Source organism: Agaricus bisporus (genome assembly GCF_000300575.1).
Source record: "Agaricus bisporus var. bisporus H97 unplaced genomic scaffold AGABI2scaffold_1, whole genome shotgun sequence".
Taxonomy (NCBI): Eukaryota; Fungi; Basidiomycota; class Agaricomycetes; order Agaricales; family Agaricaceae; genus Agaricus; species Agaricus bisporus.
This window is the reverse complement of record NW_006267344.1, coordinates 1,066,418-1,087,133: the sequence shown is the minus strand read 5'-3', so window position 1 is coordinate 1,087,133 and position 20,716 is coordinate 1,066,418. Positions and strand designations below refer to the sequence as shown.

Here is a 20,716-nt window from a genome sequence, read left to right as displayed (position 1 = left end):
TGTTTTCAGAACAAGCATGGGGACCCCATGATTCCCTTTTACTCTATGCTGCATCTTTTATCCCTGTGTCTCTTTTGACCTCGATGCTGCCGCATACGCGAACAAGAAAGTGGTTGAACGAAAGCAGATGGTACAGAGGTCCCAAAAGACCTTTCCCATTTTCAAAAGAACTCGTTTCCTATTGACGCTTCCCATTTTACAAGTTTGGAAACTCTCGCATGTAGTGGCCGATTTTTTTCTGACGTCGCAGTATTAGTCGGAGGATAATTGATGCTTGTTGCCATGCTTGGTCTTGTTTTCTTTGCACATGTTGCGAGCCCTTCTAGATCTATTGCCCACGAGGATCGTATGTATCAGATGAACTCAAGGTGAACTCGACGATTGAACGGACTTGCTACTGGATGCCAGGTGACCGAGTTGTTCATATTTTTTGAGGTTCGCTTATTCAGAACATGATCCACTGATATTAGTCTGCAGTATTCATGTGGGCAATTGATTGAAAGGATGAATTCATTGCTAAAGGGAGTTAAGTAGTCTTGTGGAATCGATGCCAGAAGCGGAATGATCATCGTCTGCCTCTTTCTATTTTGTAGGCCTTATGACTCTTATCCAATCGCCCAAGAAAATTTCTTGCAAATTTCAGAGGTTCTCGGCCGGTCGCGACCGATGTACTGTATCAAAAAAAAATTGACAGTCGACAGTCACGAGTTATCCTCGGCTGACTAGCCTCATGTTCTTGATCGTGAGCATTTCTAGCTGGTTTCTAGCATGGAAACCCAAGAGAAACCAGCGCCACGTTGGCCAGTCGTTGGCCCCATGGGATGCCCTTGGTCTATTTAAGGAACCCCGTCAATCTTTGATCATCCGTGCATGCTAATTCTCCAAGCCAACTGTGATGGCCCGATCCGACAGTGGACGCATAAAAAGCCTATGCATGCATGATGCACCATAAGCTTCTGGCCATGCTATCCTCGCGGGCTTTGCTCTTCGCGGTTGTTGGGCTTGTCTTGTCCCCCCTTAGTCTCTGCATCACTCCCAGCTTTCCTTATGGCCAAAGGAAAGTCCGCGGAGTCAATTTAGGAGGTTGGCTTGTGTTGGAGGTAAGCAAAATGTCGGCCTGAAAGCCGCACTTGAATTGAAGCCTTCCCCAGCCATGGATCACACCTTCAATTTTCGACAACACGGGAGATTCTCGTGTTATTGATGAATGGACTTTCGGTCAATTTGTAGATCGGTCCACCGCGACCAACGTCCTTCGCAATCACTGGAATACATGGATCACGGAAGAAGATTTTGCGCGTATTGCTGCTGCCGGGTACCATAAATGAATAAAATAAATTTGAATTTATAGCTAACTCGTTACCAGGCTCAATCATGTTCGCCTCCCTATTGGATACTGGGCCTTCGAAGTCGCAGCGGGAGAGCCTTACATTCAGGGGCAGCTTCCGTTTTTGGAGAAGGCAGTTACTTGGGCGCAGAATCACAATCTCAAGCTCATCATTGACCTACACGGTATTTAATTCGCCTTAACCATGCATTAACTATTGGTCACTTATTGTCTGTCTCATATAGGTGCACCGGGAAGTCAAAACGGGTGAGCAATGATTGACGATCTGGCAGCATGTGCACGAACACCTGCTCGTGATACTTAGCTTCTCCACCCGTTTTTGCCCCATTTGACATGCCTTTTCTTCACAGGTTTGACAACTCTGGGCAAAAAAAATCATTTCCGTAAGCGTGACTATCCATTACTTGCTTTTGTTTCGAATAAAAGAGCTGTGTAGAGAATGGCACACGAGGGCGGACTATGTTGATCGGACCAACGCTATTATCAAGACGATAGCATCAACATACAAGAATATGGCCGATGTCGTTGCTGTAATTGCACCATTGAACGAGTGAGAATTGTGACTGTGATCAATGGATCCCATGTTGACTCCGCGTTAAGACCAGCAGGCTTTGACGGCGCACAGGTCCTGAGCGTCACTAAACAGGTGAGCTCGAACCCTTCTCACTGATGCGGGGCTCATGCAATGCCTCCAGTACTGGTTTGATAGTTATGGGAATATCCGGTGGGTTTGAGTTTAACTTGCCATACGTTTCAACTGATAAGATCAGGTTCCCGTTTGGTACATCTCAGCAAAGTAATACCATGGTCATGATTCACGACGCTTTTCAATCTCTGAGCTTTTGGAACGGCTTCATGCAGCCACCTGACTTCGACGGGGTTTTATTGGACACTCATCGGTATCAGATGTTCTCGGATGCCGTGAGTTTGCTTTTGACTTCACCTTCTCTTTATGAAATAATTCCCCTAGGAAAATCATAAATCCGAGCAACAACATATCCAGTCTGCTTGTAGTTCTGGGCCTGGGTTAGCATCTGCTCCTCTATGGGCTATTGTAGGAGAATGGACTCCTGCAGCCAACGACTGTGCAAAGTATCTCAACGGACGTGGCGTCGGTTCCCGTTACGATGGTTCATTCCCTGGTTCATCACGGGTCGGAAGTTGTACCGGTCTTACAGGAAAGGCCTCAACCTTCAGCTCGAGCTACAAGCGCTTCCTTCGACAATTCTGGGAAGCTCAAGCCACCGCCTATGAGCAAGGGCAAGGTTGGCTTCAGTGGACTTGGAAGACTGAAATTACAGATGAATGGTCGTATAAGGCTGGATTGGATAATGGCTGGATTCCGCAGAACCCTACCGAACGCCAATTCCCTGGTATCTGTGGTTAATTTGTTTCCTCATTCGGTACATGTTGCACAGTGACCTTTGGGATGTGACCAGACTTCGAATTAGTCACTTGACACTAAATTAAAGGCAGTAGCACACTCTTTTTATTTAATTTCTTGTGCTGAGAAATGGGCTCCGGCTGTGTGTGTGCGTGCGCCGTGGCACATTGCAAACGCGTTTGATAACCCCTCTTTTCATTGAACCCAACGTTTGAGCCATCTCCCCAACTACTGTACTATGAGGTTATCACGGCAATTACGGAGCTTCTTGAGACGTGAAGCGTGCAGGGTCATCATACCGGCTAAGCTAAAGCTAACATAAAGCGCCGAAATGCTAAATCTCGATACCAGCTCGATACTGCTCTCCATCTGACCCTACCTGCAAACCTTGTGCAAGCCACTGGCACTTCCCTTTCGTTGACCATTCTGGTATATCGTCAACATGTGGCAGTCTGTGCTGCAGGCGGACAACCTAGGTTTGAAGACCGTTGGATGTCAAACAATCTTCTCCTGGCTTCCATTCGCTCGGGCTTCTCTTCTCTACTTCAGCTTGTTCGAACCGGATCTTCGGAACAGCTGGTAATACAAATTTCGCTCAAGCCGAACTACTAGTCAACATTCAAACCGCCGCCTGTCAAACATCCCATAACTCACGCCGGGCTTTAAAATCGACTCTGCTCGTCAACAGTCTACTTTAGTTCTTGGTTCCCGGGCCTTCTCTCAAATTCTAGTCCAACTGCCCTACACTCCTTTGAATCATGGCATACTCCTCGGGTTTGCATATGCTCTTGATGTTTCTGCTTGGTCTCTCTGCTACTCGCTCGGTGCTTGGCCTTACTTTTGGCTTTCCTTATGGGAAGGAAAAAGTGCGGGGCGTCAACCTTGGCGGCTGGTTGGTTCTTGAGGTGGGCACGCGCGTGTTTGTTCTCTGGATTGTAAGAATATGGTGGCTAACTGCATTCCAGCCTTGGATTACGCCGTCCCTCTTTGATGGCACTATGGACGACCGTATTGTTGATGAATATACCTTCGGTCAATATATGGACAAGGAAGAAGGCCGTCGAATGTTACAGCGTCATTGGGATTCATGGATTACCGAGAAAGATTTTGAGGCTATTTCTCGTGCTGGGTACTTTTTAGTTGTTCGAATCGAAGATAGTTGGCTAATGGCACGCGCTGTTTTCCACCAGGTTGAATCACGTTCGCCTGCCGATCGGTTTCTGGGCATTCGATATCAGTGGCGGCGAACCTTATATCCAAGGCCAGCTCACTTATATGAACAAGGCTTTCGGTTGGGCTGCAAAACATAACCTGAAAGTGATAGTCGATTTGCATGGTAAATCTCCTCATTATTTTGCAAAGCAACTCGTGCTGAATGGTTTATGTCATTTAGGTGCTCCCGGTAGTCAAAATGGGTAATTGCGAATTCTTATCCTTGGTAATGCGCAAGACTAATGACTGTAGTTTCGACAACTCCGGACAGAAGGTGGATTACCCGTAAGCATAATGATAAATATTCGAATGATGAGAAGCTCATTTTTTCCAGTCAATGGCATACTGATATGGACAATGTTTCTCGTACCAATGCTATTATAAAAAGGATCGCTTCGCAAGTCCGGGATATGACCGGTGTAGCTCCTGTCATCGCACCCCTCAACGAGTGAGTGGCATATCTGTATACAAGTAATTGCGCCCAACACAGTTAGGCCTGCTGGATTTTATGGGGAAGACGTCTTGACGGTCACCAAGCAGTATTGGAAAGACAGTTACCAAAGCATTCGGTTCGATTTTTCGCCTCACTTGCTTTCTCGGCTTTTATGCTTAATATAATGTCAGATACCCTTACACCGATGGTAGGAAGAGTAACATCATCGTGATGATCCATGATGCCTTTCAGCCTCTGAGTTACTGGCAAAATTTTATGCCAGCGCCTCAATATGAAGGTGTTATCCTCGACACACACATATACCAAGTATTCAGTGATGAGGTAAGTGCGGCGTTTACATTTGGTCAAGGCCGCATTAGGATCGATCAAATGAATAAATTTTTAGATGAATGCGTGGTCGGAGCAGAAGCATATCCAAGAGACTTGTAATCGTGCTTCTGACATTGGTGCCTCTGATCTTTGGACTGTTGTCGGCGAATGGTCCCCTGCTTCGACGGATTGCGCGAGATACCTCAATGGCCGCTTCGTTGGGGCACGCTACGATGGGACCAAGTACCACAAACGTATACCCGGTCGTGTTTGTGCCTTGAAGACGGGTAGCGGTGCAACCTTCTCTCCTAGCTATAAGAAATTTTTGCGTCAGTTCTGGGAGGCCCAAACCATCACTTACGAGAAAGGTCAAGGTTGGATTCAGTGGACTTGGAAGGCTGAGGAGGCGGACGAGTGGTCTTATCAAGCCGGTCTCAATTATGGTTGGATTCCCGAAGATCCGAACAACCGTATATACCCTGATATATGTGGCTAAGTATTATGATTAGACCTAATACTACATTAATATGAATTGTAATACCATTCGCTTGGTCTGTTTTGTTTCTTTCCTGACTGAGCATAAGAAAACAAGCGGATGCGTCTTAGGTATATTTTAACCGAAGTAGCGTTCTAATTTTGATAACGGTAGACAGAGACCAACGTTCACAGGCGGCGGTCGCGGCTCCTCGTATACAGGCCCACAATAAGGTCATTGACGGTGAGCGTGATGATACTATTGATATGCTTAGCGTGATTCATCCTGAAAGGCTGTAGGATGACCTACGTGTGCGGGGCGATTCGCATAAAATGAGCGGTTGAACCTAGAAATGCAATTTTAGAATTATATTCCGAGGGTGAATTCCAAACCTACCTTTGTACAATCCACGAATACCTTCTATCCGAAATGTCTTCCAGAGACAGTCTATAGGATTCTTATACAGAGTTCCTCTTGCTTTTCCGTCGGGGCCGACAATTGTAGGTTGATTATACATACGCGTTAGGGCAGTATCAGCTGGTTGCATTACCACACACTACAAAATTGGTAAATCAGTTCAAGCAGGAAGTTACGAATCAATACGTACCACGCAGGCCCCAGATACAGTACTACTTAAAAAAAAAGTCCAAGTACTGTCAGCGGGGAGAATTCCATGTTTAACTATCTGACTCTTCGTAAAATTGTAGCTCGGTAGTTGGACGGAGGAGCCCATTGATGTCCGGAGGATGGCAGCATCGATTCCGCGAATGAGACCGCGTGGACCTTCTGCGCGAAGAATTGTACGAAGGGCATCGAAGGAAGATTTGTAATGGTATTGTGCACCAACCGGAAGTGCTGCAGAGTACGCCTAGGGGGTCAAGGAGTTAGGGGCTGAAAAAGTAAAATTTAATTATGTGTGTATTCCTACCTGCATACGGGCCTTGATTAGGAATAGGGGATTTCCCATTGAGGCTTATGATGATCAATACAAAGTGGAGTCGAAGCACATACAAGAACCAACCTCCGACAGCACCGCTTACGGCGCCAGCCAAAACTGAGGTCAGGGGAATGACCTCCTCAGGATTCCAGCCGAGAAACCGGTTAAAACTTTTGCGGAAGGGTTCGTAGAAACCTACAGATATTCAGCCGATGTTGGGGTTAAAAGCAACGATTGCTTCGTACCGAGACGCGACCCATTTAACAGAATCTTGTCCCTACGGTCAGCATGAGGAATGAAAGACGTTAATAGGTGAGCGCACCTGGTAGGCATACTGCATGCCAGTTGTCAGCGACGCAAGACTCACGAAGGAACGCGTTACTCACTGCAGGCGGAAGACCCCGCTGAAGGCCTCGGATACCCTCATTTCTCCAGGTTTTTGCCCAGACGTCGAATGTATGTTTGTACACTCTTTTCCCGCCCCCTTTTGCAAGCTCGCCCTGTAGTTGTAGTCGTGTCTTTGCAACTTCGGCTGGATTGGATACAGTGACCTGAAGTGCGTAAGTTAGGCAGACAAGAGCGCGGAAGGACGCATACCGCTGTGGAGGCAGCAATGGCACCGCAGACGAAACCCTCGGCGGTGGAAAGCAAAGGCATGACTCGAGAAGCATGGCTGCAAACGGCGGATCAAGGGGAAGATACTAAATCACGTGTGTGCGGAATGACTGTCACCTATGCCTCGTCCCGGTCGCCGCGATGACCGCCCACCTGAGCTTTCCCGCCGTCGTCTCTGTCGGCATCCTCGCCGTCTCCATCCCTCTCCTGTCCAGCCTCGCCGCCTCGCCGTTTCTCCTCCTCCTCCTCTCTCCCCTCCTCCTCCTCTTCGCCCTGCTCACATTCGTTACCTTTTCCCTATTTATCGGCCACCACCTTGACGCGAAACGCCAATCGCAGCCTCTGCGCGTCTCCAATGCCGCACGCCCCTTTGCCTTCTCCACCCCCGCAGCATGGCAGGCTGTCCTCACCAGGTCCCTATGGTCCCAGACTAACTCACAATCCCTCGGACCTCTCTACCCCAACTCACCAGAGATTTCCGCCGCGTTAGATGACATTATCAATAAAGTTTTCCGTGATTTTCTCTGGTCTTGGTACTCTGATATCTCCTCGTCATCATCCTTTCCCACCGCCACTTCCTCTGTGATACATGCCTCCTTTGCACAGTTGCTGCACAGAGCATCGAATATCGATCTGGCTGCCTTCATCGTCAGGCGTATCCTTCCCAAGGTCACCTCCCATATCGACCAATTCCGTCAGTCCGAGATGGCACTCCGTGGTGCTGGTTTGGAACGCAAGTTGACCCAGTCTGAGGAACTTGATCTATTACTTGCCAGTCGTTACGCTGGAAAAGGCGTCACCAAACTCCATCCCGCCATTGAGAATCTTTCCACAACTTTCACCCGGCAAACCGAAGAATTACACCTTCGACGTCTCGTCGATCGCGTGCTACCTTATGTGCTACCCGAAGCTGAGGCTGGAAGCAAAGCTCTTAAGATAGTGGTTAGGGAGCTTGTTGCATGCGTTGTCCTCTATCCTGTGATGGATATGATTTCAGATCCTGATTTCTGGAATAAGATGATTGACCAAGTGGTACGTTTATACACATCACACTGCTTGCTCAAATTTCATCCCCCATTCACAGGCTGGTGCCGCCATTCACCAACAGTGAGGTGCTTTTCGACATTGTATACTCCTCTTTTGACTTATCGATACCAGAAAATTGATCACCAAAGTCCGAAACATCTTGGAAGCCCAATCCCCGCGGGCAACCACACATCCTACGACCACTCGTGATCAGCCGTTGGTGCCTCCAACTTCGGAAACAATTACCATCAGAACTGACATCCGCAAATTCGAGTCATTTCTTCGAAGTATCAACCGCTGTTCATCTCTTCTCGATGCAAGAAGACTCAAGAACGACATCGAAGGTGAAATCCGGCGAACTCGCATCTTGCTGGGTATGTTCTCGACTTCGTTGTCACTGAATGTTGATCATGGCTCACTATTTCGCAAAAGCCAACCACGAAAAAGACGACTGGATCGACGGCGAGAAAACTGAGGATGTCGTTGCATTTTTGGATCGACTCTATACAGCGAAACGTCGGGCCGAGGAGCGCATCGTTATTCTTGGCGGAGGAAATGGCGCCAAACAGTCAACGCTTCCAGGTCATGAACACCTACGAGTCTCTCTGCGTGATGTTCTCCGGAATCCTAGTTCTCTTTCCTATTTTATGGAATTTATGGACCGTCGGCATCGGTCACTTCCAGTCCAATTTTGGCTCACAGTGGAAAGCTTCAAAAATCCATTAGAAGCCGTCGACTCTGATTTCTCAGGTTCAGAGGAGGACATACAGGACATAGCCATCTCGCCCAATTTGGAAGAGGATATATTAATGTTGCATGACCTATATTTTTCCAACGCTCAGATAGCTCCAGCTCTGACCTCGGTCTCCAAGAAACACATTGACACCATCCGTGAATTTGTACACAATAGTGCGAATGCCTCGCAATCTGCACAAAGACGCGTCAGACGCAGCGTCCTGCTCGCTCAACGGCAGGTTGAGAAGGATATGGAACAAGATTTTGAAGAATTTGAACGCTCTGATTTATGGTTTCGCGTCGTCAGTGACACAGATTTTTCTATACCAGAGTTGCGAGATGTCAACCCGACTTCTTCTCCACTTCGACTTACTTCGCCTCCCCCAAGAGATACAGAACATCATATACCCTCGCTGATCCCCTCAAATACACCTAATCCTATAGCTCATGCCCCTAAGATGCCACGAACATCCAGCACGGCATCTGGATTTTCTTCGACTCGAGCGGCGGCAAACAATATCGGGGTGCTAATGTCATCGGAATCTGGTGTTGACTCAACAAGGGCACCTCTTTTCAACGATCCTGAGGATAAGAAGCAGCGAGCAGAAGAGAAACGCATGGAAGCTATTCACGCTGCACTCACGGATATCATGGCTCTCGAGGACGAACTGCCTGGACCTCCACTTTCTCACGATGATACGGCCGGTACTGACAATGTTCTTATGATGCCCATTTCGGATAAAAGAAAACGGAGGGGCGTCTTCGATGACGTTGAACCAGATGAACCAGATGAGGAAGACAGTGGTTTGGAGAACTCCATCACTGAGGATAATCTTTCGTACCGACCGGCAGGACCCGGAGATCTCCAACTTTCGTACGAAATCTCTCGTATTAGTGAAAAAATTGCCCATTTGGAATCCCAAGAAATGATGCTGGACAACCTGATACGCAAGGCTGACTTAACGGGAGACACGCAAGAACTCAGATTACTCAACAAGTCCAAATCGTCCATGAAGCGAGAACTTCGGGAATTGCAGTTTCAGAAAACTCAATACGAGCAACAAGAGTTTGCTAACCGGCTCATTCCAGACCGAACCAAAGTGTCAATCCTCAATTCAACCGTGAGCGATGAGGATGGGAAGTCGGTTGTGAGGTATCTGGTTGAAATTCAACAACTGGCTCCAGATGGGAGTTTCGCCTCCGGTTGGATAGTGGCAAGGAGGTATAACGAGTTCTTCAATATGCATAACCGGTTGCGGGAAAAGTATGCATTGGTAAAGCATCTGGACTTTCCTGGGAAAAGTCTTGTAACCACTTTGTCGGGGAGTTTTGTGGACATGAGAAAGGTGGCTTTGGAGAAATATCTACAAGTAAGCTCTTTCATTGGACTGATTCTGTTGCTTTTCTGACTATAAATCAGAGCCTGATCGCTATTCCTGTCGTCTGCGAGAACAGCGAACTTCGAGCTTTTCTCTCCAGGGATTCGCCCTTCGTTGCTGGAAATCCGGATCCCCTGAGCAAACCATTCTCTAGTACTGATCTCGTCAAGAACGTCTATAAACAAATGGCAGAGAGCATCGATGACATGTTCTTTGGCCCTTCCATGCTGGATGTCATGATTCAACGCCTCACACGTCAAGCGGCTGAATTCACAGGTATTGTGGGCTCAGGGAGTGGTGATGAAGACCTCGTCGCGCAAGCTCTAAATGCTTCGGGGAAGACAGCAACTGAAGCTACTTTGATGAGGATTGCGGGCGACCTGAAAATGTTGGAGGGGGAAACCGCAACGTTTACTGCGCCAATCTGTGATTTGATCCTAGCGGTGTTTGAGCTCAACAAAAAGAATAACTGGTTAAGGAGGCAGGCAATTTTGATCATTCTCCAACAGGTATTGGGCGGGACAATTGAGAGGTGATTTTGTTGATTCTTTCCTTCAAAAACAATTATTAATATCTATGGTTGAAGGAAAATCCGAGATATGGTGAAGGGCTTTCTAGAGGATTCAAAGGTAATGAGCTGTCTGAGCTACTTAAAAGATAGTCTCTGGCCGGGAGGTAGACTCAAAACGCCTGAACCTCCTCGAACTGCGGAAGAAAGATTGCGTACAAGGGATGAAGCAAATCGGAAACTCTCCGCCCTTGTTCCTGGTATGTTCGCTTTATCTTTGTGAGTGAACTTCATGTTAAAGGTTAGTTTAGACCTTGCTGCAAACATGATTGGAAGGACAAATGCGAGGAGAGGTGCGCGTCGGATATTCGCCGTGTTGCAAAACCGTCGATTGAATCAGCACATCGCTTACACCATTGTTGACGAAGTAAGTAAGAGTACCCCTTACTCCTTACATCTCCCTGACAGCACTTCCGAAGATAGTCGCGGCCCTCTTTCCGGAATCTAACATCACGACATCGTCTTGAAGCTACCTCCATTCTTCGCCCTCCTCCTCATACCTGCACTGCATTGTCTGTATACCAAACATTTTTTACGATACGTATGTTACGAAAGGATATGTTGTTTGTTGTATTTTATGAAACATATTCATTAATGGATGACCGTCGTTTATGCCGCTGATTTTAGTTCCGCATCCGTGTCTGGCGTGATGGGCCCGGGAGTCGATGAATTCTCATCTTCTTTAAGAACCGGTGTTGCCGAGCTTTCAGTTTTACTTTTCTTGTTGCGATACTTATAGAGTTGAGTATACGAAGCATTTGGGTCGTCGTACCTAGGAGAGGATGATCAGCATCTGCCAGCTAGATTATGCCGAATGCGAGTTACACTCTGATTGCATGTAAAAGATATCCTCCGGAACCCGACATACTCATGAGGGGATGCGTTCGGCCAGGGAGCACTTGATAACGGCGTAGCCATGATTCAGTAACACTTGGGGATAGCCATTCGGGAATATTCCGTAAGTTGACCTGAAGGTCGGCTAAGATTTGAGGATGTGGGCTGTACACAACCAGGTTGGCTGAGCCTCCTAGATAACGAGCATATTTTTCAATGATGGAATATGGGTCGTATTGCGTTGCAAGTATAAGCCTAGTATCACACAAATTTCAGAGGAAGATTCGTTATTGGAAGGAAGACATTCGCACCCGTCAAATTCACCATCAAACAGTTCTTGTCGTGTCGAATGGAGATGCTCTGTCAAAGCTTTTCGCTTATTTAAACGTGATTTTTGGCGCTCCGACTTGACGCTCGGTTCTGAAACTTCGCTCGGAGGAAGAATGGGAGCGTATTCCTCGTCTGCGGTAGCCCAATTCAGTGACGACAGGACATTTGTGATTTTTGCGGAGAAGTTCATATTGTTCATAACAGGATAGGGTGGAGGTGATTCAGAATCGTGTATTGTTATGAGTCGCCCGTCCCCTGTATGAGATAAGCAAAGACTTTTCTGGTGTAAGTAGATTGTCGACATACCTCCCATTCTCTCCAACACAGCAGACACTACCACTCCGGATGCATCATCAACAACTATATATCTGCCTTTGGGTCTTACGTTACCCAAACTCAACAGCTGTGATAAAGTGTCCACACGAATATCTCGCAGCCGCGCCTGATCCTTCCCAAACCAATACTCACAAACATTGTAAAGAGTTGGTGGAAGAGTTGTGAATGTTTTAATGTACCTTTTGAGAACATCAATTAGTGGATGTCCGAAAATCAGACACTCGACATACTTCACTTCCTTGCGCTTCTTATACTTTTCCTTGCTGTACTCCGTTTTGAGGGAGTAATTTGAATGCTGCTCGATTTGCTTTTTTATGATATCCTAGGAGCATGGGACAAGATTCAAGAGGGCTCAGTTAACAGGTAAAAATAGACCTGCGTTTGCATGTACTCCGGCTTGTTTTAGTGTTTGAATTTCTGTTATTGTCAGGGGTTGGACGAACTCCCCGTCATTTATATACTCGTTGGTTGCATCCGTATCCTCTGGGGAGAACATGAGAACACAAACAACAAAAATGAAGGTGATTCCTACCTACTTCCTGCAGGGTACGAGGCGGTAATGCTTTCAATTTTTTGCCTTGTATTTCATAAGTAGTCCCATAAAACTGTCCTATTAGTTCATTGGCGTAGAAAGATCCGAATTTGTTGATGTTGACTGTTCTGAAAGACTGTGAAACTTTCATGATCTCTAAAGAAAAAAAGAATCACACACGAATTGGGATCGACATTTACACTCCGAATGTCACCATTTGCCAACTGAACTAGGACATAATTGCCGGCTTGAATGGCAGTGTCTCTGAGATCTGGGTCGTAAAGTGCAACATCTTTGTGCTGTTTTGTTTTGTGGGACATGGCGAAAGCAACAGAGAATGAATCAAAATGAAAACCTAGATATATATGATCTCATTGTTGATCTCTTTTTGCGGGCAGCTCTACTCCGGCATCGTCACTTCACAGCATCACTGTATTTATCCAACCAACATGCCCAGCCATGTAGTGCAGGTAGATGAAAAGACATTGGATGCACTACTTCAAAAGTCGCAGACCTTAGATTTCTCCGCATTCACGCCCTCCGACATCCAACCGCTTATCCAGGCTTTGACATATTCGCATTCTTCAACCATCCGTTCCAAAGCCTACGTTTTACTTTCTGCTATATGCCAGAAAGCTCATGAAAAGGATAGAAGTCCACGGAGCGAAAAACTTGTCGATCTTTTCGGTCCTCTTGTCGCAGACTTATTGGCGGAGACCGACGACTCTTCACTGCGAACTGGCATTTGTACTCTATATGCATTGTTTCAAGTCGACTGGGAGACAGCTGTAGCTATTATTTCTAGAGAAGGCGTCATGGAAAACATTATGGAGGGCATCGATTTGTCTCGCTCTTCGGAACTGTTCGAGGACGTTGCCCACCTCCTAGGCCAGGCCTCCAGTCATAAAAGCAGCAGACAGCTTATTCCGACACAGGGTGTGCAGTGGTTAGAGGCTAAATCGCAACAATCATCGAACTCCACACTTCGAGCCGCCGCTGCTGTCGCCTTAATCAAACATCTCAGAGGAGTAGCTGCAGATGCCTCTGAAGTTACCACCTCTGAGAGCTCTAATGGCGCCGACCAGGAAGAGAACCTTGTGGACATGATGAAAGGCCTCGTCATCAGCAAGGCTCGGGCTTCTCTTCCGGATGCGATAGAGGGTCTTGCATACCTCAGCCTCCGGCCCGAAATCAAAGAAACGCTCTCTTCAGATCTCAAGTTTCTCCGTCAGTTGTTCTCTGTCATCCCTCAAAGAAAGTCCTCAACGTCATCCACGGAACAAGCTATCGAGTCAGCCCTCGTGTACGGAACCCTTGTCATCGTCTCTAATATATGTGCGTATCGACCTCAGCTCTCTGAAGAGCAGGCGCAGTTGGAGAAGTTGAAAAGGATGGCACAAGCCGGGAAGGAAAGCGTAGGCGCATCCGATGCATCAGCACTTGAGTCGAATGAGCAAGTCAGGCTACGCGTCCGTCGAGTGATCGATGCCGGAGGGTTGAGCATTATCGGTGCCGCACTGTCAGCTAGCGACAGCTTAGCGGTAAGGCTACAACTCGGGAAGATGATTTTCAGTCTTGTGGAAGACAAAGAAAATAGGGGTAAAGTACTGCAGAGTGGGGGAGCTAAAGTCCTTTCAACGTTGATCAAACATGCCCTCGCAACTCTGACCTCAAAAGATCAAACCCTTGATGCAGCATTCGTAGAAACCATTCAGGCTCTCGCCAAGCTTTCTATCACTTCATCTCCTTTACAAGTCTTTGGACCAAATATCGGTGCAATATACGATGCAATCAGACCATTTTCCATCCTACTGCAACATCCGTCATCAACACTGCTACAGAAGTTTGAGGCCAACATGGCCCTCACAAATCTGTCATCATACCAACCAGACGTGGCGGAGCGCGTCGCCAGTGCGGACGGACTTCTGAGTAGAGTTGATCTTCTCATGTTTGAAGACCATGTTCTCGTGCGACGATCCGCTGTCGAGCTCATTTGCAATCTGATCGCCGGTTCCGATGATGCATTTGCGCGCTATGGTGGCGCACCGGACTCTCCCAATGCCCAATCCAAGCTCCAGATTCTGGTGGCATTAGCAGACGTCGACGATTTAGCAACTGCGTTGGCGGCGTCCGGCGCGCTTGCAACGCTGACGTGTTCACCGTATGCTTGCCAGGCGTTGGCGAAGCTACAGAAAGAAGGGGGTAGGGTGCTTCCGATTTTGACTCAACTCATTGACCCATCCGTCGTCGTGTTTCCCCACGAAGAAGATACAAAAGATGACCGGACCACGCATGAAGACTCGGGTCTCGCGCATCGCGGTGTTGTCTGTGTCAGAAATATATGGAAAGGAGTTGAGGACGACAATACGCGAGCATCGCTGGTAAAGGATGCGCAAGCAGTAGGGCTCGTGAAAGCACTTCTGCGGCTTATCAAAGGCCAAGGCGTAACAAATGAACAAATGATTCTCGTGCCTGCTGCAGAGGCACTCCAGGTCATAGGAAAGAATTGAGTTTAAGTCTGGTTTAAATAGTCAATTTCTTATTACCCTGGCCCCAGGTTCATTATCTGAAGATATTATTAGTAACGGAAGATGCCGACTATGTTCCAATCTAAGTTACTTACCTTGGCTTCATCGTACCTCGCTTTTCCTTATACCCATTACCCTACGTTCTGTTGTCTTGAGAATAACATATCGGCGACGTAATATTTCTGACACTTGGACTTGCAAACTTCTCTCTGAAATATGGTAAGTCAAGTGGTCATATGTATCGCCGCCGCAATTAACCACCATTGGTAGGCAATATCCAAGAAAGCAGGAAAGAAAGCAGCGCCAGCAAAGCAAACGGGCGGCAGAGTGAAAGTCGCGAAGGTAGGTATCATTCCCTAGAAGTATATGCGGGGTTAAAACTTGCCTAGGCCGATTGGAAGGAGGGCTTCAAGAAGAAGCAAGTCGGAGTAACTGATATGACTCTGCTGACCACTATCAGTAACGAAAGCGTCAACGAGAACTTAGATAAACGGTGGAAAAGTGGTGACATATACACGTATATTGGAGCGGTCTTGATCTCAGTAAATCCATTTCGAGGTGAGCCTCCTGTATACCAATATCGATTTCAATGATTTTGTGATGGTTAATATAGATCTCGGGATATATACCGATGAAGTGCTACAACGCTATCGAGGCAAGAATAGGCTCGAAGTACCACCACATGTATTCAGCATCGCAGAAGGCGCTTATTTCCAGATGAATGCATATCATGAAAATCAATGCGTCATCATCTCGGGTGAGTCTGGCGCAGGAAAGACAGAGGCAGCCAAACGCATCATGCAGTACATCGCCGCTGTTTCTGGGGGGAAGGACAGCAGCATTCAAGAGATCAAAGATATGGTACTGGCAACAAACCCGCTGCTGGAAAGCTTTGGTTGTGCCAAAACTCTTCGTAATAACAACTCTAGTCGTCATGTGCGTGACGTAGTAAGGATATCCGGGACGTAGGTTAACTTAACGCTTTGACAGGGTAAATACTTGGAAATCATGTTCAATACTCAGGGGGAGCCCGTTGGAGCGCAAATCACTAATTATCTGCTGGAAAAGGGCCGTGTTGTAGGCCAGGTCGAGAATGAACGTAATTTTCACATCTTCTATCAATTCACGAAGGGTGCTTCCGGAGAGCAGAGAGGTCTGTCGCTGAATCTCCAAAATCTCACAACATGCCAAGTGTTCCCGTCTAGATGCTTTTGGTCTCCAAGGACCTGAAGCTTATGCCTACACGAGTATGAGCAATTGTTTAGAGGTTCAAGATATCGATGATGTCAAAGACTACGCGGATACAATTGTGCGATCCATTTCTATTTCCTAGATTGCTAAATCTGACTCTATGCATAAGAAAGCCATGGATATCATAGGTTTGAGTCCAGAGGAGCAGAATGAGATTTTCAAGATGCTGGCAGTAGTCCTATGGCTCGGGAATGTTCAATTCCAGGAGATGGACGATGGAAACGCAATGATCTCGGATACTGGAGTAACTGATTTCGTTGCCTATCTATTGGAGGTGGATGGCGCCTTGGTGCAGAAATCGCTAACTCAAAGAATTGTGGAAACACAGAGAGGAGGACGTCGTGGTTCTATCTACGACGTTCCTCTAAACCCGGCTCAAGCTTCGTCGGGTCGAGACGCACTATCCAAGGCGATCTATAACAATCTATTTGAATGGATAGTTTCCAGAGTCAATATTTCCATGAAGGCACGAGGAGCGTATGCTCATGTGATCGGAATTCTGGATATCTTCGGCTTTGAGATCTTTGAGGTAAGATCTCTGTTCGCCGTTCTCCCACTCTGATCATCTGCCTTTAGGACAATTCCTTTGAACAGCTGTGCATTAACTACGTCAACGAGAAACTCCAACAAATATTCATCGAGCTGACTCTGAAGACAGAACAAGAGGAATATGTTCGCGAGCAAATCAAATGGACGCCAATCAAATTTTTCAACAATAAGATTGTATGCGAGCTTATTGAAGAACGCCGTCCACCCGGGATCTTTGCCGCTTTGAATGATGCTTGTGCCACTGCACACGCAGACCCCGCGGCTGCTGATAATAGTTTTGTCCAGCGTACCAGTATGCTGGCGAACAATCCACACTTTGAAGCCCGCGGTGCTCAGTTCCTCGTCCGCCACTACGCTGGAGATGTGATGTATAATGTTGCTGGTATGACGGACAAAAACAAGGACTCTCTGATCAAAGATCTTTTGGATTTGGTTGGTAACAGCAGCAACACGTTCCTGCAGACACTTTTCCCAGACCGTCCGGATCCCAACAGTAAAAAACGCCCTCCAACAGCAGGCGATAGAATCAAGGTGTGATGCAGCATCTCCTTATGCTACTGCCACTAACCTCTTGGCTAGCAATCTGCTGGAGCACTTGTCGAGAACCTCATGAGGGCGCAGCCGTCTTATATTCGGACGATCAAGCCTAACCAGAACCGTAGTGCCACCGAATATGATACTAAAGCTGTCCTTCATCAAATCAAATACCTTGGTCTCCAGGAGAACATCCGTGTTCGCAGAGCCGGCTTTGCATACCGAAACACATTCGAAAAGGTAGTAGAGCGATTCTATCTTCTATCGGCTAAAACTTCGTACGCCGGTGAATACATATGGTCTGGTGACCCGAAGTCGGGATGTGAGCAAATCCTGAAGGATGTAGGCATTGCAAAGGAAGAATGGCAGATGGGGGTGACGAAAGCATTCATAAAAAACCCAGAAACGGTATGATAGTCACATAACATTCTTGCTTTTCGTTCACATATCTTCCAGTTGTTCGCTTTAGAAACCATGAGGGATCGATATTGGCACAATATGGCTGCCAGAATTCAGCGTGCCTGGCGTAACTACATGCGTTATAAGCATGAGTGCGCCCGTAGGATCCAGCGTTTCTGGAAGAACAACAAAGAAGTCATCGTATATGCACAGATACGTGATTATGGTCATCAGATTTTGGCTGGAAGAAAAGAACGGCGGCGGTTCAGTTTGCTTAGTTACCGACGCTTCTACGGGGATTACCTTGGGGTCAATACGAAAGATCCTCTGGGAGCTGAACTCGCATCTATATGCGGAATTACAGGTAAACCTAACCTGCGAAATATAGTTTCCGTGTAGCTCAATACTTTCCTAGCCGAGACGGTCACTTTCAGTGGGAAGTGTCAGATTCTGGTATCCAAGTTAGGTCGCTCGAGCAAACCAAGCCCTCGGTTCATAATCGTGGTTTGTGGGATTTATCAGAGGTTACAAATACAGATATTAATAAGCTGCTAGACATCGAAAGCCATCTATATTCTTGTCACTACTGCAAAGGATGGACCTACCGTGACTACTGTTGACCGCAAGATTCCTCTCATCAACCTGAAAAGTATCGGCATGTCGAATCTCAGAGATGACTGGCTGGTAAACTCATTGCCATCTCACGATGATTGGTCTTCAGTATTCACGTTTCTTTAGGTGCTCAGCACCAATGTGCTATCAGAGGAGGGAGATCCCGTCATCAGCTGCGACTTCAAAACTGAACTCACCACTCATTTACTGCAGCTTACGCAAGCTTCAGTCAATGTTACTATCGGTCCCATGTATGTCTAAACTTACATATGAATGCTGGTGGTGGTGCTGACTAGTATAAGAATCGAGTATGCGAAAAAGAAAGACAAGAAAGCAGAGGTTAAGTTCATCAAGGACGAGACAGTCCAAAGGGGCGACATTTATAAAAGCCACACAGTACGAGTACCATCAGGAGAACCGCCAAACAGCGTGTCCCGACCCCCTGCGAAGAGGAAGCCTGGAGTCGTCAGGCCTATAACACAGGGGAAGCTTCTGAAAGCAGGAGGTCCTTCCGTGGGTTCAAGTGTTGCAACTTTGACCGGACCTTGGCTAACATCTTTACAGAAGAAACCTGCAGGCGCCACTGTATCAAGACCCAAACCTATCGCTCAACCTCTTCCAGGACATTCCACGCCTGCTGCTCCAGTACATCCTATAGTCAAATCGGCGCGTACACCTGTGGCGAAACAAGCCACCTCAACCGCGGGCTCAACAGTGCCGCGGGCCCCCCCTCCACCACCACGTGCCGTTGCCCCGCCCGCAGAGCCTGAAACTCCCATGTACAAAGCCAAATATGCTTTTGAGGGTCAGGAGGGTGAGATGTCACTTCAGAAAGATGATCTGGTAGAGCTCGTACAGAAGGATGACAATGGCTGGTGGCTAGTCAAGAAAGATGGTGCGGAAGGATGGGCACCAAACAACTATTTGGAGCTAGTCCCGCCCAAAGTGACTCCAGCCGCTCCTCCACCGCCCCCTAGAACTCGACCAGTGCCGACGCCAACGGCGCCGAAGGTCCTGGCATCATCTGTCGCTGCTGATGCGTCTGCGAAGCCAGTGTCCGTATTTCCCGGGATGGTTCCTGCTAATGGGTCTGCTGCTCCTTGGAAGAAATCGGGAACCTCTGAAACGCCAGCAAGTGTGAGGGTGCCGCCTCCTGTTGCTTCCAAACCTAAACCTGCTCCCCCTGTGGCTGCGAAACCCGCTTCACCGAAACCTCCAGTGGGGGGCAAACCAGTTACAGCCAAGCCACCCATTCCAGCAGCGGTTCGACCTACGCCAGTACCTTCCAATAAACCCAAAAACGTAGGACAACCATCTATGATTGGAGGACAAATGGACCTTGCTGCAGCTGTAAGTAGCAAAGTTTTCAATGTATCCTGTCTGTTGGCGCTGACAACCCTTCGCTTTTTTCCAGCTGGCGAAGCGAGCACAACGTGGATCAGAAGGTTAATTTTTTTCAAGTTGCTAGGATGGTGACGATATGTTTGTCAATTTCGCTTCATGTTCGAATGTAAACTTTGAGTGGATACAATATAAGTATGCGATATGCGTTAGAATCTAAAATAAACGCAGTGTGGACGAGCGTATGGTGAAAGTATGGAATGCTACGGAATATAGATATATGCATGTGCGTCAAGTCGTTCAGTAAGGTAGAGGAATAAAAGTAATTACACAAGCATAAGTGTTATGATGGTTCAGTAATAAGAATAGGAGGTAATTGTGGACCGGACGACGGGATAACTGAACTCGTACGACCACCATGGGCAACATTGCCCCCATTAAACGTTACCGGTTGAGGTGTCCGACTTTGACTCCTTGGACGTCCGGTGGAATAGTCATCCCCGTCAAAATCATGATCAAAGTGACTCCCTTGGTCCGAAAGATGGTCAGCATCTAAACCACCACCAGCTGAATCTCTCCAAGTCTCAACTTCTTCCGCTGTCAGTACTTTCGTACCACCTTTTGTTTCCATGTGATTTTCTTTAGTGTCCTCTAATGCTTGTCTCCCTGATTTCAATAGATTGTTGATAAGCAGTTTGATTCTTCCATAAGTTTCATCGCTCGACCCTTTTCGAGCGGTTTCGTTACCGGTAGCAGGAACGACACTTGCATTATCATCGTCATCGCCATCGTCAACGTTATCTGAATCATTATCATCTGAAGAGTCGGAAGACTCAATATCCTCTTCATCATCTCCCATTTCTTCAGGATCCATAGACGACTTGACGGCTCTATAAGCCCTAGGTGGAAGTATAAGCCGCGTTTCTCGTAATTTACGTTTGAGTTCTCGGATTTCTTTAGCTTGTCTATCCTTTGTTTTTTCCAATGAAGCATTTATAGCTAAAAGAGAACGATTTGTGATTTCTAGA

The 20,716-nt window shown here is 47.2% G+C and overlaps 7 protein-coding genes across 7 annotated transcripts; 5 read left to right on the top strand and 2 right to left on the bottom strand.

The window, feature by feature from the left end:
- Nucleotides 1-962: 962 nt before the first annotated feature.
- Nucleotides 963-2,913, top strand: AGABI2DRAFT_196962 (exo-1,3-beta-glucanase; the record flags this gene model as incomplete). Its single annotated transcript, XM_006454084.1, has 10 exons — nucleotides 963-1,100; nucleotides 1,152-1,315; nucleotides 1,367-1,512; nucleotides 1,573-1,594; nucleotides 1,699-1,731; nucleotides 1,785-1,898; nucleotides 1,949-1,994; nucleotides 2,044-2,072; nucleotides 2,119-2,269; nucleotides 2,319-2,913. 10 exons carry the CDS (start codon nucleotides 963-965, stop codon nucleotides 2,733-2,735), a joined length of 1,260 nt encoding a protein of 419 aa, XP_006454147.1. The 3' UTR covers nucleotides 2,736-2,913.
- A 452-nt stretch (nucleotides 2,914-3,365) lies between these two features.
- Nucleotides 3,366-5,275, top strand: AGABI2DRAFT_189449 (hypothetical protein). The gene is made up of 9 exons (XM_006454083.1): nucleotides 3,366-3,637; nucleotides 3,698-3,861; nucleotides 3,923-4,068; nucleotides 4,126-4,147; nucleotides 4,197-4,229; nucleotides 4,279-4,392; nucleotides 4,439-4,513; nucleotides 4,569-4,719; nucleotides 4,784-5,275. Exons 1-9 carry the CDS (start codon nucleotides 3,491-3,493, stop codon nucleotides 5,201-5,203), a joined length of 1,272 nt encoding a protein of 423 aa, XP_006454146.1. The 5' UTR covers nucleotides 3,366-3,490; the 3' UTR covers nucleotides 5,204-5,275.
- Nucleotides 5,276-5,370: 95 nt separating this feature from the next.
- AGABI2DRAFT_113903 (hypothetical protein) lies at nucleotides 5,371-6,776 on the bottom strand (the record flags this gene model as incomplete). The annotated part of the gene is made up of 10 exons (XM_006454082.1): nucleotides 5,371-5,440; nucleotides 5,492-5,528; nucleotides 5,579-5,738; nucleotides 5,790-6,050; nucleotides 6,111-6,154; nucleotides 6,204-6,314; nucleotides 6,365-6,389; nucleotides 6,442-6,453; nucleotides 6,506-6,670; nucleotides 6,717-6,776. 10 exons carry the CDS (start codon nucleotides 6,774-6,776, stop codon nucleotides 5,371-5,373), a joined length of 945 nt encoding a protein of 314 aa, XP_006454145.1.
- A 99-nt stretch (nucleotides 6,777-6,875) lies between these two features.
- Nucleotides 6,876-11,062, top strand: AGABI2DRAFT_182140 (hypothetical protein; the record flags this gene model as incomplete). The annotated part of the gene is made up of 8 exons (XM_006454081.1): nucleotides 6,876-7,766; nucleotides 7,819-7,841; nucleotides 7,893-8,134; nucleotides 8,193-9,865; nucleotides 9,916-10,406; nucleotides 10,461-10,642; nucleotides 10,694-10,809; nucleotides 10,862-11,062. 8 exons carry the CDS (start codon nucleotides 6,876-6,878, stop codon nucleotides 10,907-10,909), a joined length of 3,666 nt encoding a protein of 1,221 aa, XP_006454144.1. The 3' UTR covers nucleotides 10,910-11,062.
- Nucleotides 11,063-11,263: 201 nt separating this feature from the next.
- On the bottom strand, nucleotides 11,264-12,794 carry AGABI2DRAFT_147510 (hypothetical protein; the record flags this gene model as incomplete). The annotated part of the gene is made up of 7 exons (XM_006454080.1): nucleotides 11,264-11,531; nucleotides 11,588-11,861; nucleotides 11,913-12,121; nucleotides 12,173-12,264; nucleotides 12,322-12,425; nucleotides 12,475-12,602; nucleotides 12,655-12,794. The coding sequence occupies 7 exons, from the start codon at nucleotides 12,792-12,794 to the stop codon at nucleotides 11,264-11,266; spliced, it is 1,215 nt and encodes a 404-aa protein (XP_006454143.1).
- Nucleotides 12,795-13,387: 593 nt separating this feature from the next.
- On the top strand, nucleotides 13,388-15,037 carry AGABI2DRAFT_189446 (hypothetical protein). The gene has a single exon (XM_006454079.1). The coding sequence runs from the start codon at nucleotides 13,578-13,580 to the stop codon at nucleotides 14,982-14,984; it is 1,407 nt and encodes a 468-aa protein (XP_006454142.1). The 5' UTR covers nucleotides 13,388-13,577; the 3' UTR covers nucleotides 14,985-15,037.
- A 402-nt stretch (nucleotides 15,038-15,439) lies between these two features.
- Nucleotides 15,440-20,243, top strand: AGABI2DRAFT_182136 (myosin-1; the record flags this gene model as incomplete). Its single annotated transcript, XM_006454078.1, has 14 exons — nucleotides 15,440-15,560; nucleotides 15,616-15,938; nucleotides 15,993-16,155; nucleotides 16,208-16,311; nucleotides 16,363-16,782; nucleotides 16,830-17,333; nucleotides 17,382-17,744; nucleotides 17,793-18,099; nucleotides 18,151-18,239; nucleotides 18,291-18,419; nucleotides 18,474-18,598; nucleotides 18,650-18,860; nucleotides 18,912-19,697; nucleotides 19,762-20,243. The coding sequence occupies 14 exons, from the start codon at nucleotides 15,440-15,442 to the stop codon at nucleotides 19,795-19,797; spliced, it is 3,681 nt and encodes a 1,226-aa protein (XP_006454141.1). The 3' UTR covers nucleotides 19,798-20,243.
- Between the last annotated feature and the right edge of the window lie 473 nt (nucleotides 20,244-20,716).